The sequence below is a fragment of the Dermacentor silvarum genome, chromosome 10 (assembly GCF_013339745.2).
Source record: "Dermacentor silvarum isolate Dsil-2018 chromosome 10, BIME_Dsil_1.4, whole genome shotgun sequence".
Lineage (NCBI taxonomy): Eukaryota > Metazoa > Arthropoda > Arachnida > Ixodida > Ixodidae > Dermacentor > Dermacentor silvarum.
In genome coordinates, this window is record NC_051163.1 from 75302308 (window position 1) to 75325098 (window position 22791).

Below are 22791 nucleotides of genomic sequence, written 5' to 3' on the forward strand. Positions count from 1 at the left end.
AACTCGAGAATTTCTCCACGTACATGGTGAAGAAGCTGTGCACATGTGCCCGTACGACTTAAACAGTAGCTTTCCCAGAGAACGCTGGCTATAAGAACTTGGTGTATACATTAATAAAGACCCATCAAGTCGCCGCAGGCCTCTTTTGGGTATCGGGAGGATATATTGGCACGCAAACGCTGCGTGTGGGTCGGCTCCTGCGCACTGCGACCGGTGCGTTGGATTTATTACTTCAGTTGGGTAGTCGCTGCCTTAGTTGCAGTGCGGTCGCCACGATGCTGCGCCATTTGCTAGAAGCGCTTCTTTTTAGAGTGCCCCTTTCAAACCGTACACTACAGGCAATTACAAACTGATTCTTACATAAACCCAAGACTCATGCACGCCATGTATCCAGACATGTACACAACAAACAGATGCACATCCTGTGGCGAGGTTGCCACACTTAATCACATGTTATGGGAATGTCAGCACATAACAAACAATTCGGGCAGTGTCGACACCTCCGTCTCTTCCACCTCCAGCCTCCGCTCGCGTTGGAAGACCGCACTGCTCAGCTCGAACCTGACAGTACAGCTCTGGGCCGTCCAGCGAGCCGAGGAAGCCGCTTCGAGACAAGGTCTCGGAACCGCGTCCGCGGCGGGTGCCCAGACCCACTAAAAATACGTCGGACTCAAATCTTATCGATTTGATAATAAAGTTTACGTTCTTCTTCTGCACGACCCCTGTTGGTAACTCAGCAGCCTGTCTAGTAGCTTGCTTCTTTTTCTCTCACGCCCAATTCCGGGTCATGTCATACCTGTAATACCCGAAATGAAGCAACCGGCTGCAGACCAAGGTCTTGTATAAGCCAGCTGGGCAAAAAAAAAAAAAAAATGTAAACAGGACGCGCACATGCCCTTAAGGCGCTTTTTCTTTTTATTGAAACGCAAGCAAACGAACAAAAACCAAAGAAAACTGCAACGGCTTGATGGCCAGACTCGGCACGCAACCCACCGAAATGTAGTGGACTTGGAAATATAACCAACTTTGCCGGAGAATGGACATCACCATATCCCAAATTGGACGGAATGAAAAGGCTGTTCTGTGCCTTATGCCCGAACAAGCAAGAGGGATAAATAAAGGAGAAAAAGAAATGATTGAGCTGGCCGCGTGTATACAGATGGCCCAAATGAATAAAGGCGGCGCACCAAACCCTGTTTGCCACGAGGAATTTTTTTTTTTTTTCGTCCCTAGCCTTCGACGCCATCGCGAGGAATATGTGTACGCAGCTCGGTTTGCGCTCGCGTCTTGCGAGCAGGGGAAACGCGGCCGCGCGTAAGCACCATGGCGCCGCCTCTACTACTGCCCGTCACTTGGCTCGCATTCAATTTCTTCACCGCGGCGCGAAGGGCGAGAAGGGCGTCTCGTATCGACCGCGTCGCGGCGTCCCGTCTCGCTCGAGTCACCGCCGGCACGTGAACTCTGCGCCGCCCCTTGTTCGGCAGTCGTAGTCTGTTGCGCGCCGCCGACGCCATCTTGGGTGCCCTCTTCAAAGCCGCCCGATGTCAGCTTGGTCTCAGGGTCGTCCTCTTCGAGGCCTCCTCGACCGTTCGCTTCCAGCACCGCGTCGCCGCCGCCTTGAGCAGTTCCCGCGGACGAGCCCTCTAGGCCGCATTTAGGTTCTCGGCCTGTCGGACCACCGGTTCCCTTCGAAGCGCCGCCGTCCTCGGCGGAGTGCTTAATCAGTTGCATGGGCGTCGCCGCGGCCTCCCCACTGCGGCCGCCTTCCGAGAGCGTTGCATCCTCGACGTCCGCTGGGGGATCGACCTCGCCTACGTCCGGCGAATTACGTTCGGGGACTCTGGCCCAATGAGTCGCTCGACGCAGCCGGTTCTCGACCTCCGAGTCGGAGAGTTCGTCGTCCGTTTCGGAGTCGTCTTCGAAGTCAGCCTTGCGGCGCAGAGCCCTTCGGACACCGCCCTCGCGTGCGCGGGGATCCTGGACGGCGGCGTCAACCGCACCCCCCTTATGCTGGCCTTCCTTGCGAGGCGTGAGCGCGTCAGACTCGTGCCCGCCGTCAAAGGCGTCGCGCGCAGTGCTTCGCGAAGTCTGACCCGGCACGCACCGCAGGGCACTCACGGCGACGTTCCGTCGTTGCCGTCGCTTCGCGTGTTGGAAGGGACGCGTCCCTTTAGGCTTCGCTCCTCCGCCCACACCTCCGGCCGCCATATTTGACGCTCCGCCAGCGCCTTCCGTTTCGACCAGCGACGGTGCACGCATTTCGTCAGTGACGTCCCGTTCGGTTTTGTCCGCATTGGACGCCTCTTCGCCGCTCTCGGCCATGTTAGTTAGGTCGATCAGCGCTGGGGCTTGGCGGGCACCGATACTCTCCGACGAATGACCGATGTCGAAACCGGAAGAATTTAAAACCACCGAGTTACCACTCTCGTTTTCCATCAAGAGTTCAGAGATGACTTTGGCCGCCGGGGGCTCAGTTGGCAAGCCCTGCGCTTCTGTTGCTGGAACAAACTTGGATTCAGTCGCCGCGCCGCCTTGGCGCGCCGCCAAGTGAACGGCGTTCCTCGCGTTCTTCATCCGCACGATGATCTCCGTGCAGAAGGACTCGTCCTCCGAAGTGAACTCGCTTTCATCGTCCTCTGTCTTGTCGTCCTCGTTGTCATTGGCGCCCGCCCTCACTGTGGCGGCCCGCTGCGCCCTGTTCCACGACGATGCCGCCGCCATCCTCTCCGCGATGGTGGTTGTAGCCGCGCTTCCTTCCCTGCGCTGTCTGCGGCCGCGGTATCCTCCGCTATCGTTTTGCAGCGTCTCGACGGCGCACAGCAACTTGGCCGCGACGCTCAAGTTTCTCTCCGAGTTGGCGGATTTGGCCTCCGGGACCACTTCAAAAGGATCCTCCTCGGCGTCGGCAAATTGAGATAAAGGGTCAGCTGAAGCAGCCTCGGCGATTGTGTTCTCGAACGCTTCTTCAGTGACATCTTCCATGTCCATCGAGGCCGTCCGCGATGGCTGCTGTCCCTGGGCCTGGCCGCCCGCATCGTTGTCCTCCACGTTTTCTATGAAGCGAGATAAGTGCCTGGGGAGCGAGAGGGAACGTCCAGAAGCCAATTCGCTCTGCAGTGTGTCGTTTTCGGCCGATCCTTCACTGTAGTCATTAGCTGACACGTCGCCGCTGTCGAAGATTTCGCCTGAGCTCGCAGTGGACAAGGACCCGACGGACGTGTTTTCCGAAACGTCTCCGTCCCCCGCGACACTTCCCTGGCTGGAAGTGGCCGCACTATGCTCATTGTTTTCCTCCTCGCAAGAGACGCTCATTTCGCCGGCCTTCTTTCCTTCGGCGAGTTTACTTTCCGAATCATCGCCACCCCTCGGCTGTCGCTCTTCACCTGCGTGTTCAACAGAGTCACCTTGAGTCAAGCTCGCGTCTTCGTCGCGCTTGCCGCCCTCCGCGTCTCTTTCTTCAGAAGTGGAAGTGGCCGCACTATGCTCACTGTTTTCCTCCTCGCAAGAGACGCTCATTTCGCCGGCCTTCTTTCCTTCGGCGAGTTTACTCTCCGAATCATCGCCACCCCTCGGCTGTCGCTCTTCACCTGCGTGTTCAACAGAGTCACCTTGAGTCAAGCCCGCGTCTTCGTCGCGCTTGCCGCCCTCCGCGTCTCTTTCTTCAGAAGTGGAAGTCGCCGCACTATGCTCGATGTTTTCCTCCTCGCAAGAGACGCTCATTTCGCCGGCCTTCTCTCCTTCGGCGAGCTTGCTTTCCGAATCATCGCCAGCCCTAGGCTGTCGCTCTTCGCTTACGTGCTGTTGGATAGAAAGCGGCCAGTCACTTTGTGTCAAGCGCGCTTCTTCGTCGCGCTTGCTGCTCTCTGCGACTCCTTCTCCGGCAACGTCAACGGCGGCCCCCACAACGTCCCGGTATCCGCTGTCGAGCTCCTCCGGGACAGCGGACGAGCTGTCTTCGTGTGGCGGGCTTCGGGGACCCTGCTCCCCGTCGGCGCCACCGTCTACGATCAGGCAAACGCCTCCGTCCTCCTCGCTCTCTTCCCCGTCCGCGTTGCTAAAGACCTGCGCGACCGCGTCCTCTCCGTGCCGCCAGCGCAGCAGCTCGAGAACGGTGCGCGGCGCTTGCTGCGGCCCGAAGTCATCTCCACCGCCCCCTGTGATGGAGTTGTGGGCCCACCAAAAGACGGGCTGCCCGGCGTCCTCTTCGTTCTCATCGTCGACGTCGTCGGCGCGCATCGGAATGTTGTAAGGCGTGTGCCTGACCAACTCCAGGAGCTCGTCGAACGTTGGCCATTCTTCCCCGTCATCTCCCTCGGCGGCCAGGCGTTCCAAACGCCTGGTCCACGCGTCGCGCATCTTGCGCATCGCCTCCAGGCAGCGTTCGTAGTTGCTGGCGAAGCCGTCGTCATCGCCGCCATGGTTGCCACCGAGCCCGCAGCCACCGTCGTTACAGCCTCCACCGCGGCGACCGGCGAAGTCGCCGTAGCGGTCCTGGTAGCGGCCGTACTGGTGCCTTTGCCCGTCATCCGACGACCTGTAGCCTGCCTGGTTAGGCCCTCCGGATGAGCGATAACCGTGCTGCCAGTGGCCGCCGCCGCCACCGTCTCTGCGGAACCCGTCGCGCTGGTATCTGCCTCCGTCTCCCTGGAACCCATTGCGCTGGTATCTGGAGAAACCCCGGTAGCCGTCGTTGTCGTAACGGTTGTTGTACCGACCTTGGTTATTGTTGTTGTTGTGGCGGTAGCCGCCGTAGCGGTCGTTGCCGCCGCTGAAACGGTTTCCGCTACCGTTGTCGAAACGGTTGCCGCCACCGTATCGACGGTCGTTGTTGTTGAAGCGGTCGCCGTAGCGGTGATCCCCGTAGTTCCGGTCGCCGAACCTCCGGTCTCCGTAGTTGCTACGGTCGTTGTAGCCCCTTCGCCAGTGATCGTCGTTACGCGGCTGTCTGCCGCGATTTCCGTTTCCTTGCTGGGCATCTCGCTTCTGTCTCCACTGCTCGAGCGCTGCGCGACTGCGGTTGTACGGCGTGCCTTCGCCTGCGTAAGAGAGAGAGGGAGAGTGGGCAACATTTCACCACGAGGAATACACCGAGACTTAACTGGCCAGAGCAGTGATTTTGCACAGCAGTTCACTTGGGCGCTAAGCACTGACTCAGGTAAAAACAAATAGAATAGATATCACCTGTACGGGCACATAAAGGAAAATAGCGAGAGCGAAAGGCGCTTGAAAATGCAATCATGTGCGACAATTTGGTAAGATTTACACAGCACGCAGTTTGTTCTGCCGAAATAACGCATGGCATTGGACATACACCTCATTGTACATTAACAAAGATTCACATGAGCACGAGTTCACTGCCTTTTTACCGAGAGTATTCCAGAAAGCTGATGTTCGTGGATTAAAGAAAAAAAAGGGGGGGGGGACCAGGGGGGGGGGGGGGCGCTTAACGGGCGATCGTAGCGTCGGAACTCGACGGCATCTCGGCAAGATGTTATCGACGGTCGAGCGCCTCTACAGCGAAATGACCTGTATAACGACAGAATAATTCTGCACCGGTTCTACTGTCAGCTGTGCTGTGCGCGACCTTGACAGCGAACTTTGAACGAAGTGACCTACCTGTGTATCGAATGACTTCGGAGAACCCCCGTCCAAAAAAAAAAAATTGAGTTTTTACGTGCTAAAACCACGATCTGATTATGAGGCACGCCGTAGTGGGGGACTGCGGAATAATTTGGACCACCTGGGGTTCTTTAACGTGCGCCTAAATCTAACTACACGGGTGTTTTCTGCACTTCGCCCCCATCGAAATGCGGCCACCGTGGACGAAGGCCCCAAGCACTTCGTTATATAAAAGCGTTCGACTGTACATGCGCGGCTGAAAGTTCTCTGTAAATCCCGTTAAGGCGGCGGTCCCACTCCGGCGGCACGAGCCCCCCGTTTTCAGTACTTTTGGAGCAACCGTGGCGGCTCTTATACTTAAGATATGAAGTTGTCGTATAAACCATAAAAAGCTTAGTTCTTGTGGATTCCAACTATATATAATATAAAGAAATTGATTGGTGTGATTTAGAAATAAATGTTCAAGAACAAGCATGAGATACATGGTTTTTGCGAACTGTGTCTCAGTTGTGACCATATTTAGAAGAAACTACCGCACTTACTGCATTGCGGCTTGCTCTGTAGCTTTAGGACATATTTATCTAGTTCCTAGACGTAGCAAATTAATTTAAAATTTTTACTTTTTGGATAACTTGCTTTTGAAAATTGCCAAATATTGCAATCTTCTGTTGTAAACAGCCCGGCAACTACATGCTCAAGGAAGCTAAATTTTGGGTAAAATAGAGATCAAGGTATTTCCATTTAGGAGGCAAAATTTCATTCGTGTAACTTTATTAGTTTTCCTAATAATGCGGCCGAAAGTAAGCAATATTTAGAATTCTGGTTTTATTTTTGCCCAGTTTTGCGGGAAGGTAATAAAGCTGCGAAGCTGCGCTTTAAAACTAATGAAGTTACATGAATGAAATTTTGTGTCCTAAATGGAAATTCCTTGAACTCTACTTTACCCAAAATTTAGCTTCCTTGAGCATGTAGTTGCCGGGCTGTTTACAACAGAAGATTGCAATATTTGGCAATTTTCAAAAGCAAATTATCCAAAAAGTAAAAATTTTAAATTAATTTGCTACGTCTAGGAACTAGATAAATATGTCCTAAAGCTACAGAGCAAGCCGAAATGCAGTAAGTGGGGTAGTTTCTTCTTAATATGGTCACAACTGAGACACAGTTCGCAAAAACCATGTATCTCATGCTGGTTCTTGAACATTTATTTCTATATCACATTAATCAATTTTCTTATATTATATATAGTTGTAATCTACAAGAATTAAGCTTTGTTATGGCATATACGACAACTTTATATCCCAAGTAGAAGAGCCGCCACGATCGCTCCAAAAGTACTGAAAACGGGGGGCTCGTGCCGCCGGAGTGGGACCCCCACCTTAAGCACGGCGAAAGTTCTCGAAGGAGTTAGAAGCGGCGCGTTGAAGGCACACTCAGGTGGGACATATTAACAGCGGAAGTTCGAGAACGATCAAGGCGCATCGCGAAGCGCGAAGTCCAACGCGAGACATCGCGCTTCGCAAACACAAAACGGTAAGACCGCGCGACTGCCGCGGTAAGAAGAGAGAAAAATACCCTTGTAAAACGGAGAAATTGTCACTCTGAGCGACTCGTTAGTGCTACGCGTAGGAGAGAGAGAATAAAATAACGCGGAGATGTCGCCTGAGCGTGCTCTAGCCTTCTACTGTCCACAGGATAAAAGGAATAAGCGATGGTGAGGACAGATGATATAGAAGGATGCTAGATGCGTTAGCACTGGTAATGGCGCGTGCCCGCTTCGGTGTTGCGGAGACGTCCAGAAACATTGCACGATGTTGCAAGTCTCGGCAAGCCAGCGCTCACGCTCAAGTGAAGGCCCTTAAAGACCTGCCGGACATCGACACGCAGAAAAAGGGTACAATAGACAGGCGACCGACGCTGATTCGCGGGCATACGAAAGGCGCGCAAAATCTAAGCTTCGTAGGCTGTACCGAAGATGTCGCACAGAAAGGTATACAGTGGCAGGCTTTATAGCGGGATTTTACAGGCTCACTATAGCGCCAAGGCGCGGTCAGCAGGCTTTCCTCTTATCATAATCACCCTATATTTTATGTGCACTGCAGGATGAAGGCCTCTCCCTGCGATCTCCAATTACCCCTGTCTTGCGCTAGCGTATTCCAACTTGCGCCTGCAAATTTCCTAACTTCATCACCCCATCTGGTCTTCTTCCGACTTCGACTGCGCTTCCCTTCTCTTGGTATCCATTCGGTAACCCTAGATCCATTCTGTAATCTCCCTCTTCTCAATCAGTCGATAAATGAATATGAACCCATGAACACAAAATCGCTTTGCTGCGTGTAAATGTGCAATTTCGATGGCAGTGATTAGAAAATTAAATAACAAGACGTTCAATGCGGAATTGGGAACTCATTTTGAACACCCTTTTAGGGATTTGAAACGTTATAAACGTCCCCGAGCGATCAGATACGAAAACAGCAATTTTTTTCTGTGCTCGTCTTGGATTTGTTTTGGCTGGTGGCGATTCATGAAGTTACTGCCGTTGGAATGAGTTGTATTATTTAAATTTGTATCGCGCAAACACAATTCCACATGAAGGAAAATCAGAAAAGCCTGTCCATCTTTATTTCTGCTTGGCCATGAAGTGTACATTTGTATAAAAGAAAAAAACAAAAACAGATATGAGTAAAAAGCATAACTAATAAATTGATAGTTTGCTGAATTGTCCACAGCCAAAAACTGGCTCCAGTACATGAAGAACCCCACTATGGGCTATATCTAGGCTTCCTGCTCTGAAATCAAAAGTTTCAGTTATAAAACTCGGCGTAACATAGACGATGCTATGGCATTACAGAGCGAACGTAAAATCCACGCCAAATACAACCCCTAAGAATAACGTAGTGCTTATCTTAAGTTTATTGACGATACCGATTTATTCATTCACGTCGCCATCAATACCGAATACAACTTACACTTCAACAGACCGATTAATTGGGCCACTTGGTGTACGGTCATTGTTCTAGTGCTCCGTCCAGCACACACTGACAGGGACTATAGAGGAACACCGACTAAGAAGGAAAACACACTACAACTCGCGTGAGTGTGGTTTCCTTCCTGGGTCGGTGTTCCTCTTGTCCCCGTTAGCGCGTGCTGCACACCCTTGAAATTTTTTTTTCTCAATGCTATCGCGCGCTGATGTAGCGCCGAGGGGCACCTCTGAAGCGATCAGCAAGTGCCGACGGCATTCAAACTCAAATTCGCCTTGCACGGCCAGGCGCACTGTCGCCGATCTCACCGCTACAACGCCGTTAACACGCCGTGCGATCGACGCTCGCGCGATATAATAATAAAACTTGCAAGGGCGCTCAGCACACACTAGCGGCTACAACAACAACACCGAATATATAGGGAGGAATAATACACTGACACTCGTATCAGCCTGTTTTCCTTCCTACAGTCGGTGTACCAAGAACAATGAATAGCTTTCCCTTTATCCGTCGAGCAGCGCACCGCCGAAGTGACGGCAAAGGAAAAAAAAAAAAAAAACGTATTTCAGAAATGCATGTTAACTCGAAGCCCATATGCTTGAATCGGATCTAAATGACGCCTGTCGTGAACGTGCCGAAGGAAACGCAAATGAGTGTCCCGGACACGTCCCCGCCGGGCGTCGATCATCTAGACCCCAAGACAAACACGGGCTTCTAGTCGAGATGCATTTCTGAAATACGGGGGTAAGTTTGCCTGTGTGGGATGGTGTACACAAGGCGCTAACAGAACACGAGGTGACGAGGAGGGGGGGGGGGGGGGGGGGCTAGCGTGAAAACCCGACGCGGCGCTATGCATTCTGTAGCACCGTCCATGACCAAGGGGAGAGAGAGAGAGAGAGAGAAAGGGGCGTTACCGATGCCGAAGATGTGCGTGGTGCGGCCGAACGTGGGCTCCATCTTGAGGGGCTGCCCGTTGAGCACGGTGCCGTCCAGCTCCTGGATGGCGCGCTTGGTGTTGTCGTCCGAATCGAGCAGCACGTACGCGAACACGAAGGTGGTGTACTCCGGCCGCTTGACCAGCTTCAGCCGAAGCACCTGCCGAACACACGCGCGCACACAGCAAACGACGACGTTAACGAAGAGCGTCCCCCCAACCTTTGCGTGGAGACATCTGGCGATTATTCGTAACAGCTTTAAATTTGGACACAGAATCTAGCAGTCTGATCTTCTCTAAAAAAAAAAAGTTTGCACCGATTCGGGCTTATCTCGTCCTCAAAAAGAATCTTCATCTATCTTGCGTGCCTTTGTTTTCTTAACGGCTGCGCGTTATCAGCGTGACATAGTATTCTTGACAGGAAAGTAGTGAGCTTTCAATGCAGGAAGTAAGGCATAAACGCAAGCGAAACAGATGAAGAATATTGGTTGGCGACAAGATACGCCCCAAAGGGTTAACTGTAAAGCTTTGAAGTGTTTCGTTTGTAGAGGTGCCCGTACACCACAAGCGTCGCATGGTGAATACTCTTCCCATGAAGTAGAAAAAAAAAAAAAGCCGTAATAAGCATCACACTTGCCTATAGCGTAGGCAGTCGGCCGATTCGGTCACTATGTTTCGCGAAAAAAAAAAATGTGCAGGCCGACGTCACACTACGACCAGGAATGATATGATGCATGCTCGGTACTTACGCTATACAACGAACAGGTCTCAAACCCAGCATATGGACGCTCGTTCAGCCTGTAGGCGGCCACTCGACCAATTCAAGCACGATTCACACTGCACTAGCTTTAATACTGATCAGCCAGTTTCATTCGTACACTAAAAGAAATACTTTTCGTAAGGATCATAGCTTCCTAGCGAGGACCTTTGCACATTTACCTCTACGACATACCCATGCTGACGTTTAAAGCGTATTAGACCGAGAGCACCCTTTCCTAGCATACTTGCTCAGCTCATTTTCCAAACTTATCACAGCATGCATCGATGGCCAAGGCGCTGTTCGACAAAGTATGCCCTTGAGTTATTAACATTCAGTGAATGACCCTGTACATGTCCAGAACAGCGCCACGATCGTGTTACGTCATAATCGCGGCGCTCCACTCGTGGGAAGTTGGGACTAAAGGAAGCAACTACGCTACATTTGCTATTTCCATTCGTTGCTAACCTTGCGAAGCTCCCAGTAGCGCGAGAGACCTACAGTAGTGATTAAACGCAACTAACTTTAATGAACGACATGTTCGGCAAGACGTTCGCGAGATCGGGCAGAATTTTCAACAGCCGTTCTGGTGCCAGCTAAGGGACCCGAGTCATCGACAGGACGGCGAAGACAGCTAGCCCATTGCTGTAAAAACTAGAATATATGACGCACCCTTGTTTTTTTTTTATGTGTACCGCGCAGTTGCTAATATTATTTAAAGCCGATTCACTGCTGCCCGTCGTTCGTAAAGGGGTGGCCAGATAAGGCTTTAACCTTACCAACTTCACTGATCGGCGAGGATTGAAGGCTGCCCGTGAGACGGCGGGATTCGTGCCCCCTACGTAGCGGGCGCAGCGAGGGTTGTCGCTTTCCGCGTTCCTACTGAGTGTGTTAAGCATTATCACAGCAATCTATATCAACAGAGCTGCCAAACTCAAAGCACTGTCTTACTTATCTCTCTCATCGCTGCATGCCTTCTCCCTCCCCACACTGCTGACTGCTGTTCGGGTGTCAGCCGCGTGCTAGATATAGCTGGTCAGCATATCCCCTTTAGACACAAATTGCGATCGAGTGTCGATAAATGTACGAAGTCTACATAATTTCATGTCAAGCTGCTGCAGACTACATTAAGAGCAAGTCAAGGTGTTAGAAGGACATTTTATGATGAGTCTAATCTTACGATGAATCCCAATAATTAGAGTGATTAAGTATCAAATTATAGTGCACTCAGTAATGATACGTTCCTTCATAAAAAAGAATTGAATAACTAGCGCGAATTACTTGCACAAGTTAATTATGGGCTGCAAGCATTACTACAAAGAAAAAAAATTATTTCGCGATTGCTACCGAAACGTCCCACGTCCCAAAGCGATCTTCGGTAGCGATAGATTTTCCTCGGAAGTAAAATGAAGGTACTTGAGGTAAGTAGAACGTTTAATTTACCCTAAGCTCAACTTTTGTGTCCTATTCCTTGTCATAACTGCACAGAAACGGCATAAATAAGTTACGTCCACAAATGTGTACACCGTGACTGAAGGGGATATGCTTTCCCATGTCAGTCTTTCTCTACATCCCACCATGACTATATAGCTCGAAATAACGAACACAGATGCACCATATAGAATATAACGAACTATATCAGCGTGTAACCAATATATGCCTACAAGGAATATCGGATATAACGAATGGATTTCCGCTTTGGACGCGGCTTCGCACTAACGGTTTCACCTTCACTGTAACGTGCACTGCGGAGGACGCACCTCTCCGTAAGGCTCGAAGAGCGCCCTCAGCTGGTCCTCCTCGACGTCCAGCGGTATGTTGTTCACGTAGATGCCATAGTGCACCGACGACGGAACCGCTGCGGGCTCAACGCGGGTCGCGCCAGTCCTCCGGGCGATGCCGTTCCCGCCACCAGCGCCAGTAGCAGCAGCCTGGTCACTGGTAACGCTACCAATCTCCGCATTCCCAGTGGTCGAACTTCTGGTGGCTTCCGTCTCCGTACCACCACCTCCAGTACCGTCGACTCTGACAACTCGAGTAGGGCTGCTCGCACCAACACCAGCGTCTGCTTCTCCGGTACCACCGTCTTTGCTGACGCATCTTTCAACGCTTCCGGCTCCACACTCGCAACTTGCACCAGCAACGTCTTCGGCGCTACCGTTACCGTAGGCGGCAGCGCCACCAACGTCGGCGTTACCAGTGTCGGAACTTCCGGCGCCTCCCGTCTTCGTACCACCGCCTACAGCAGCAACTTCAGTGGCGCAGCTCGCACCGGCACCAGTTGCGTTGTCTCCGGTACCACCATTCTCGCAACTCCCGACGCTGCTGCCGCTAGCGCCGGCAACGTCCATGGCGCTGCCTCTTCCAGCGCTGACGCTCGGGGAGCTGTAGCTAGTGCTGGCAGCTTTCGAGACTACATCACCGGCGTCGCTACAGCTTCTCGAAGTGCCGTCATTCTCGCCCGGTTCGCATGATCGGGCGCGGCCGCTATCGGTGCTACAGTAGCTGGCGGCGGTATCTCCGCTTCGGTTGTCTGATGGCCCTTGTGGTGCCTCCTCCGGATCCACCGCCTCCACCCCTGGGGTAGTAGCCATGGAGTTCCGGGTGGTTGCTGATTCTCCTGCAGACGTTTACGGCGATTCGATTAGCAAGGGTCGTTCAGGCACACACACACAAGCATGTAAGGGAGCAACCATGCACGCACGCACACCAGATTTGCGTTTACAGCTGAATATTTTGTTTGTTTCTGCTCTTACAAGTTTGTGAGGTTTCCTAAAGATTTATTGTGGGTTGAAGAAGAACGTACACAACCCACGCACACACACACAAAGTGCCAAGTACCAATTGATTAAATAATTAACGAAAACTCGTACTGCCACGACACTGTGTCTTGTGTTGCGCGTGCGCAGAAATTGCGCCCTTTATGTTCTGTTATGTGAGTCAATAAATGAGTTGGTAGTTCGCGCTTTGCGTGTATGTGTCTTTTTCTCGTATTTGTACCCAAAAAAATAATGCTTTAAAAGCCTTGCTTCGGAGGCACCCTTCAACAAGAGAATCGTACAACAAAATCATGCGAGGGACGTTGCAGAACTTCCGTATTCTCATGCCGGCTGATGTTGCTGAATGCCAGTAAGACATTACTAATACATTGACGTAATCTGTTCTTTGGTTAGTCCACCCGTTCTCTAATATTGGACGCTGTTGTCTAACTAGTAAATACGAAAAAGTCACAGGCCTGCGCGGCACACGCAGCACAGTCACAGCGTAAGCTGGTGGAGCGGCGCAAGAGTAGCTCCAATTTCGGCACCACGCACAAGGTCTTCGCGGCAAAGTGTCTTCGCCTCGATTTTGACGAGAACGATCTGAACTGTCCGCCCGGCGACGGCGAGCTGCGGCTTGTAATGCTCTCTGCACAGCACTCTGCTGAGCCCGATAATGCGTGGTTGTAGCCGCGCACGTAGCTCTACGATTCGCTTCTTCAGCAGCGGTTCGTACCTTGCGAGCAGGCGCCGTAACGTGTACCGAAGAGGTACCCAGAATACGTGGCGCACATCTAACATCGGGATAGCGTTGATTGCGCGCCTCGTCTGAATCGAATCGCGTCTGAATCGCACCTCATCGCACGCGGCGGTTGCAGGAACGTTAACTAGATGACGCCACCGTACTGGCGGAGGCTCCGGCACGCAGGCGCAGAGGCGCAGGGCGCGTATAAAGGGAATTTTTTTTTATGCGTGATAGCAAGCGCTTGCGTGGTTCGGTGGTAAAGTATCCGACTCCCACGCAGCGGGTTTGGGTTCGATCCTGGCGGAGAGCGGGTACTTTTTTTCGCATTTCCGGCATCAACGCGACCAGAAACGGCTATTGGAATGAGCCCACAATAGCTTGCCCTGTAAAAAAAAACGAAAAAAAAAAACTTGTGTCAAACCTAATATTGACACGTGTACTTGTTTATCTTGCTCCGATCACCGCTTTTCACCGGCTAACAAATGTTAAACGTAATAGCTCAGCGCAGGACGTACGCGCCTGCATGTAACCGAAGTTTCTCGAATGTTATCAGTGGTTCTCTCCGCTGTCTGTTTCTCACCGAACCTTGCGTAATCTGATTGTATGCGCGACGCGAATCGTGTAGTACTTTCTGGAAGGCACGCGGGCACCAGCGAACCTTCGACGAGTCATGTATAAAAGCCGACGTGCTTGGCCCGCATATCAGGGGCGCGATCTTGTACGCGTTCCAAAATGGAACGGAGGCGGATCATTTGAACCGTGAGCCGCACACAATTGGTCAATTTGAACCATGACGATCAAATTGACCAATCGTGTGCGGCTCGATGGAACGGACCACCTCCGTTCCACTTTGGAACGCGTACAAGATCGCGCCCCAGATTCCGACGGACGCCCACTGTGACTGTCGTTATCGGTGTGCTTTGAGTGTAGCCTGTTTTTCTGGGCACAGACTCGCGAAAAAAAATTAACACTCGTAAACCACTAGAATGGGTTCAGACGTCAGCACTAAGTAAAGGAAAAAGGAATGTGGTAGAAGTCATAGTCATGACCATGACTCAGCAAAAATAATGACTCAGCGAAAAATATTAATACTCAAAAACCACTAAAATGGGTTGGTTCGGACGTGGGTACTAAGTGAAGGAAACACTAAAGGACGCTGGTAGAATAGTCATGAAAATGACTCAGCAAAAATGACAATGCCTCAGCAAAAAAGATTAACACTCAAAAACCACTGGAATTGGTTCGGACGTGGGCACTAAGTGAAGGAAACACTAAAGGATTGTGCTAGAAGTCATAGTCAATGACTCAGCGAAAAAAAAAGATTAACACTCAAAAACCAAAGGAATGGGTTCGTATGTGGTACTAAGTAAAGGAAAAGGCTGAAGGTTGATGGTCGAAGTCATAGTCATGAGCATGACTAAGGCTTTCGCCTTATGATTTTTAGGTGTAGCTAAAAGGACTCCAGAGGACTCCTGACATGAGTGTCATGACATGCGTATCATGTAGGTCATGAATGAGCCGCCTACGTCTTGGTGCTCTCATGGTCGTTTCGTTAACATGGTAGGCTCCCCGCACAGTGCTTCGCATAACATCGATTCTCACAGGGCGTGGGATCTGCCGCTTTTTTTTTTTCCGCATTGACGTACGGTACCACTAGGGTCACTGTACATGGCTCCTATGCGCGGTAACTCTAGGTACCGCGCTTTGCTTTGGCACTCGGCGATGTGACGCGGAGACAGAAAATGGCAATTCTGGACGCGTCAACAGCGTGGACGGCGCAATATCGCTACGCCCCCTCCTTGCAACCGCCCCCGCCCGACAACAAGCGGATCGCGCTCGCCAGACACGCTTAATTTTAGCTTTCTTTATTTTACGAAACGATCGCGGTTGCCATGGTGTTGACTGAAGCACGATCTCAACGCGGAAAGCCTGGAACCGTGCACGCTTCGCCCATATATACGGCGGCCTTTTTTAAGGAGATCGCGAGGGGCATATAAAACAGCGTAATAAAACCGCCGGAACGGCCGTCACACTTTATTAACCGCAGTATGCGGACGATGACGACCTCCGCGGTGGATAGACATGCTCGGAACTGCCAGAGTGCGCGAACACTTCAGAGCAGCAGGCACGATACACTTTGCAGCGCGTGAGAGTCAAACGCGTAAGCTCAGCGTGGGGGGGGGGGGAGGCTGCAAAAGCACTTTGTCGACTCTAAGCACAACCCCCCCACCCCCCTTGCACACACTATGGCGCAGTTAAGAAAAAAATGTCACAGTTTCGCCCTAAGGGCGAAGCAATGAATGCGATAGCAACACAGCAATGTGATACGAAGTAAGGTGAGCGGCTTTGGTAGCAATATGAATTGTAGTAAACATGAGCTGATTAAGTAAGCAGGTGTGCTGCGGCGTAAGTAGACCGACATGAAGAGAGACTCGATGACCACGAGAAGGCGCGTGTGAAACCGTGATGTTGATGAGAAGCGCTTCCCGTGGGCAGCGCGTGCGAAGGGACACACCTGTAGTGCTGCACTGCCGATCCGGGCAGCATTGCATGTGTTGCGTGCGTTGGAAAATGTGGCCCGACTATTACTAACTGAATGAACAAGCGTGGTGTGAGCGCGCACAAACAAACAGGAATAGATCACACTGAACGACTGCAGACAACGACTGTCAAAACGCTGGCAGCGAGCGTATATACGCCGCAGCGGGCGAAGGTACGTGCGGTCTATCGCTTCAACGGAAACTGAGCGGCGAATGCATGGCGCATAAAGGTCAGAGCCGTGTGGAGATAAGAGACGGTGCGGACGAGCGACGAGCGCGGTTGTTGGCAGCGTAGAAGTGCGCCCCCCCCCCCCCCCCCTCCGCGCTCCCTCCGGCGCTGGCTTCCCGCTTCCTTGCTTGCGCGTGGGTGATTGAGTGCGTTCGCTCTCCGTGAAGCGCGCGTCCCCGCACGCTTCCGCTCGGGCATACGGCGCGCGGAGAAGATTTTATCTATAGGGAACCTCACGGCGACGGCGACGGCAGAAATCCGGTAGAAGTGTCCATATAATTGCTATCGCAATAATAAATAAATTAAATTCTGGGCTTTTACGTGTCAAAAGCACGATCCGATTATGAGGCACGCCGTATATTGAGGGACTCCGGATTAATTTTGACCACCAGGGGGTCTTCAACGTGCCCCCAATGCACGTGACACGGGCGTTCTTACATTTCGCCCCCACCTAAATGCGGCCGCCGCGGCCTCGTGCTTAGAAGAGCAACGCCATATTCGCGAAGCCACCACGGCGGGTGGGTGGCGCGTGTGTACAGAGAGAAGCCTGGCAGCAGTACAAGGCTTATCCGCACCGGCGCGTCAAGCATTTCGGAGGCCACGCGCGGACTTCACGGCGTCGCCGATAGATGGCGCGGCGTGTCCATAATAGAACGCCTCGATACCAAGCCCGACTTTCAAGCTGGGGACACGGCCTCCGCCGGTGCCATGATGTTGGTTCTCACCTCCTCCGCGCCGCCTTTTGGCGTGTACGAAAACCCTCGTGATATCTGTTTAAATCGTGCACATTTGCCAGGGAAGAAAGTGAGTCAGAAGTTGGAATTCGGGAAAAGGAAGCGTTCGGTATTGCAATATGTTCGCGAGAAAGCTTTAAACACAAAAATTGGTCATTTAAAAATAACGTTTACATGGCGAGGCTTATACCCAAATACATGTGAACGGAGAAATCGTTTCTCTCGGAAACCACTGCACCAATTTTGAAGAGGTTTCTTGCACGTAAGAGTGGCTCTACCAACCCATAAGAAATACGTACAGACGCATACACAGATGGATGCACTGACAAACACGCCCAAAGGAGACACGCGCATAAACACGCACGAGCACGCACACACATACATGTAGATACACGCGCACGCACAAACACGTGCACACAGACGCGCAAATACAGGCGCACCGACAAGCTGGCAGTCACGAGCACAGTGCTATAGCAGCTACGCCACAAAACGCGAGCGGAGGGAGAGCCTATTCCAGAGCACTGATCAGCTGCGGCATAGTGCGGCTCGTCGGCTAGGGTCAGACCAAAGCGCGCCTTCCTCCGGTGTATTGTAGTACCTAAGGAAAAGCAGATTTTGAGGAGCAAAAGTCCCCCCCCATGTCTCGCGCAATTCACGCATGTGCACAACAGTCGGGCAGATGCGAGAAAGGTCTCGAGGGGCGAGGAGTGGATTAAACGGCGTCTCCATAAAACCCCTATATATAAAAAGTAGCGCCAACCACTTCCTCCTCCTCCGTTCCACTGTCGCGCTCGGGGCGCGATATCGACAGTGGGGCCGCCTACTTCGGGCCTTCCGTGGCAGACGACAGCTAACGCGCTACCAGAAGAAATCCGCGGAAAACTTCGATCGCGCCCTGCGGAGAAGCTTTTGAGGCGCGATTTTGCTTCGTCAGTCAGTAACTGGCCTTAATAATGCCGTTTTGGAAGTAGCAACGCGACGATGCAAGACGGCGCAAATATCAAGTGTGCAGCAAGCGTTGGCACACGCCGGATGGTAAAAAAAAAAAAAGAAAAAGCCTTTTGCCCTCGCCTTGTCAGTTGCGGCAGCTTAAGGCGCAGCAGCATGCCATCACAACGAAGTTCTTGTCCCTAACACGTTTGATCAGTTTGTGCGTACAGCACTTTCGTCGCACAGGCCCGAGAATGGCTGTCGGAGCGCGCCGGAAATTAAAAAAAAAAAAAAAAAATACAAAAGCGCAACGCGTGCTTCCACGTGACACGGATTGGCCAATGGGGGAGCGGAGGAGGCTGGGGCGACAGGAGGAGGCGAGGAGGAAACGTCGGGGTGAGCGCGGTGGCGGCAAGATCTAAGAATGGCGCTACTTTTTATATATAGGGGCTTTACGTCTCCACCCTGAATAGCGCCGCTGTTATCGAGGCGCCCGAAGAGGGCAACAGGAGTACTAAACTGCAGCTGCAGTACTAAGCTCACATGCATCGTCGCACCGCGGGTCTCTGAGGCAACGCGCGGGCTTCGCGGCGGCGCCTCCAGATGGCGCAGAATGTCCAGAGGGAAGCGTGAGAGAGGAGCAACACGGCTGCGGCACACGCCTCATATGTGACGCATTTAAACAGTGGCCATAGGGTGTGAGGCTACACATTTCTTGACTGCAAATCACATTAACGTAGACATTCATTGAAAGATGGGTTCTGCCAGAGTTCCGTTGTACTATTATACCTGCATGGCCTGAAATAAAGGTGGACATGTCCGTCCTTCATGTGGGATGATGTTAGGGATTTGTGGGGTTTACCATAGTGATGACCAGTGGCAAACAGTGCATGGGTCAAAAGTTGGTACACAACTGGCGTACATGTATTTTTCAACCTGTCATTGCGACCCAGAGAGATGACAAGATTGTTGAAATTCGAGAAAACGCAGTATCAGTGGCATTCGGTTGTAGTCTGCCAAAGTTTCCTCCCTCGGCTTCGAGGACATAAAAATAAGGTGTGACCCAGTATGGTTGTGCTGCGCAGAACACCATAAAAGACCACTCTTTTAAACACAACCGTATACTGCGAATTTGTACTGGGCGTGAAAGTCCAGCAACATGTAAAATTTTGCTATTATATAAACAGTGCTTAACTTCTTGCTGTTATACATGTGGTTAGAAGAGAGCTGATAATATCCTACACTCACTTTTTTTTCTTGCAAGTCACATGTTTTACCAATCTATCATTTCATTTACTATCATACTTCCTTGAATTTTAGCGTTTTCTCCATTTAATACGAGGAGTTTTGGAATATCAAAATTTCTGCATTGAATACAATTATTCACGAAGAATGCCGAAATATAATATAAAATGCCAAATATTCTTTAAATTTCTGGAGAATTTGAAACATAAAGCTCTCATAGAATCAGTTTAGCAAGAAAAAACTAAGCCTCTGTTAATCTGTATTGACCTTCTAATCATTGATATTGAACTGCATTACATTTGGAATGCAAGTCACAATGGAACTCCTGGTAAACTGAGGAGCAAAGTACATTACAACAGAACAGCACGTCATTCAAAAGGGATGCAAGACTTTTTCCTCAATCAAGAAAATGAACTTGTAAGCTGCCTAAACGAAAGGCATTCTTATTGAATCACTGAAAATTGTTGAGCAGAAGTTAGCTACTTCATGCATTTGCAGAGCAAATGATGCTTCCTCTGCAGAATTATTCAGAACAATCACCACTTGCACCTGCAGTCCTCGCAGTCCTATTCCTTATAGTTTCCGAACAGAAATGATTATTTGACAACCTCAAGCAGTGAATTCTCAAACTAAATATGAATCAAAAAGGCAAACTCTATACAATTTAACTGTATTCTAAATTGCACATATATATATATATATATATATATATATACACACACACACAAGCACACCCCCATTTATTATGCTTTTTGTATTATGCCAATTGCCTTTTCAATCCATTCACCTCTGAAAAACTGTATTTGTATTTTGTTGTCTATAATAGTATTCGAATAGAAATGAACATTCAACAACCTTAAACAGTGAATTCTGGAAGTGAATACGTATCAAATAGCAAGGACTATTCAACTTTTGTTCTATATTTTGAGTATTTGCAAATTCCTATACAATACCTATTTTGACCTCTCATTCCTGCATTGTGCATCTCACTTCTCATCGCCGACAAGCCTAACTTTTGAAAAAAAGTATTTGTATTTACTGCTTCTTTTCTGAGTGGCACAGTTAGCTCTTAACTGGGTACCTTATGATACTTTTTTTTGCCTTCTAGTTTTTCCACTGTCCAAGGCTTTTTATACTTCCTGCTTTCTCGCAAGAAAGCCCACTGAACTGATATCAGCTGACACGTCAGGTTTTGACCATTTTTTTATCTTCTACTTTGAAGAACCTGTATGTAACACACCCACCTCTATTTCAACTAATCCTTCCTCATGAACACTTCCGGTTGCCACACCTGTGTATTTTGTACCAGCTTATGCTCTTCGCACCTTGAGGAACAGTGAGCTAGGCATATAAATGCTTCCAAGGAAAGCAGTTGTTGCTCTGACAAGTCCCCTTGTCGAAATATTGGCTTCAGCCTAATGCTCTTCTTGTTCGCCATGTTCATAGTTCCAAGTCTGCGTCTTGTTGCGATCCACTGCTTTAGAAGTCTGCTAAACATATGTGAACCAGAGCCACACAGTTCAAATATCATATAAAGGTGTCGCAACAAATGGAAGGCCACAAGTTTCGCCTTGACAATCTTGCTGACATAACTACTCTCACATAACTGCTGAACATCACTAGTTCGTGTGGATTTATTTGCTGTGGCAGTAAGAACCAAGCACTGGACACTGAGCATGACGCTTCAATAGGAAAAAATTGCAATAAGAAATTTGATGGGTAGTCGACTTCTTGGAGGAGTTAAGTTTTCTCGGTGGTACTGGTTGCAGTGAGAAAAACCAGTAAAATGTGGAAGCAAGCATCAGTAAAAAGTGCATAGCTGTCTGACTGACTAGCATTAGTCAAAGCCCATTGCCACATTTGGTGTTTTCACAATGAATACAACCAACAGCAGTAGCAATATATTGTGGTTATCAGTTACAACACCTCATGTGGCATGAGAAAGTTTAAAAAAATTAAACAAGACCTCACTGTAACGGGGCTTCTGCTCACGTTATTGAGGCATGCTTTGCATTAAGTGTGTGCATTGCAGTACTACATTGCAGCATCAGCATGAACCCCTCTCAGTTTTCACTCGGTCTTGTTATATAGCATAAATTGAAAATTAAACCAGTGCTGTTGTGACACCTGAGAGCATGCAATGATGCTTGTGCTCATTAGGCAAGAGCATAGTCGCACTAACTGGGTGTTTTAGTGAAAACCTAAAAAACTTTTAAAGGTTGGCTGTGGCAGATACCACAGTTTTAATTCATGAGCTGGTCTACTCGAGAGAGGCGGACATTACTTGCACAAAAAATTGAAATGCATGATTGACTAATTAACAAAAATGCGCAAATTAAGTTTTTAACTAATTACATTATGGCCCATATTGCAACTTGCACATTGTAGCCGGGGAGTTCGCGAAGTGGATCCATTTGGAACAAATTCTCAGGATGACACCAGTTTCGAGATATTAATTACCGTACTTTGCAGAGAAATGCACTGGCGTTTCAGTTACTTGTGTGCTTCAATGCATAAAACAACATTTTGTTAAGAAATTAACTGGAACGCCAATGCATTTCTCCGCAAAGTTCGGAAATGAATATCTCGAAACTGGTGTCATCCTGAGAATTTGTTCGAAGTGGATCAGCCTTGAGAACTCCACTGCTAGAATTTGTAAACTGCAATATAGTGCAACACAGTATAGTGTGACTATGCTCATGCCTGATGACTACAACAAGCATCATTGCATGCTCTCAGGTGTCATAACAGCACTGGTTTAGTTTTCAATTTATGCTATATAATAAGACCGAGTTAAAACTGAGAGGGATTCATGCGCATGCCGCAATGTAGTACTGCAATGCACACACTTAATAAGAACAAAGCATGCCTCAAGTTGTGTAATCCGAAGCGCTGTTACAATGAGGTTATGCAATACCTTTTGTTCTTGTTTAATTTTTCTAATATTTAGCATGCTACATGAGGTGCTGTAACTGATAGCCACAATATATTGCTTCTGCTGATGGTTGTATTCATTGCGAAAACACCAAATGGGGCAGTGTGCTTTGACTAATGCTAGTCAGTTAGACAGCTATGCACTTTTTCCTGATGCTTGCAAAGGTAATTACTTAAAAACTAAATTTTCGTTAATTAGTCCATTATGCATTTCAATTTTTTGGTGAAAGTAATGTCCACCTCTTCGAGTAGTCCAGCTCATGAACTAGAATTGTGCTACCTGCCACAGGCAACCTTTAAAAAAAATTTGGAACTGTTTGCTGAAACACCCTGTATTTGCACATGAGCAAGCAAATATGCCTCAGACTTGAGTAGGTTTCCCTA

General features: G+C 49.8%; 1 protein-coding gene across 1 annotated transcript in view; it reads right to left on the minus strand.

Annotated features, from left to right (window-relative positions):
• Window positions 1-901: 901 nt before the first annotated feature.
• LOC119431634 (uncharacterized) overlaps window positions 902-22791 on the minus strand; it is a 30812-nt gene continuing 8922 nt past the window's right edge. The window contains exons 2-5 of the mRNA XM_049656939.1: window positions 12052-12911; window positions 9515-9695; window positions 3588-5036; window positions 902-3383 (exon numbers count right to left, since the gene is read on the minus strand). Of these exons, the coding sequence (XP_049512896.1) occupies window positions 1339-3383; window positions 3588-5036; window positions 9515-9695; window positions 12052-12885 (4509 nt within the window). The 5' untranslated portion in view covers window positions 12886-12911 and the 3' untranslated portion in view covers window positions 902-1338. The remainder of the gene's footprint in view (window positions 3384-3587; window positions 5037-9514; window positions 9696-12051; window positions 12912-22791) is intronic.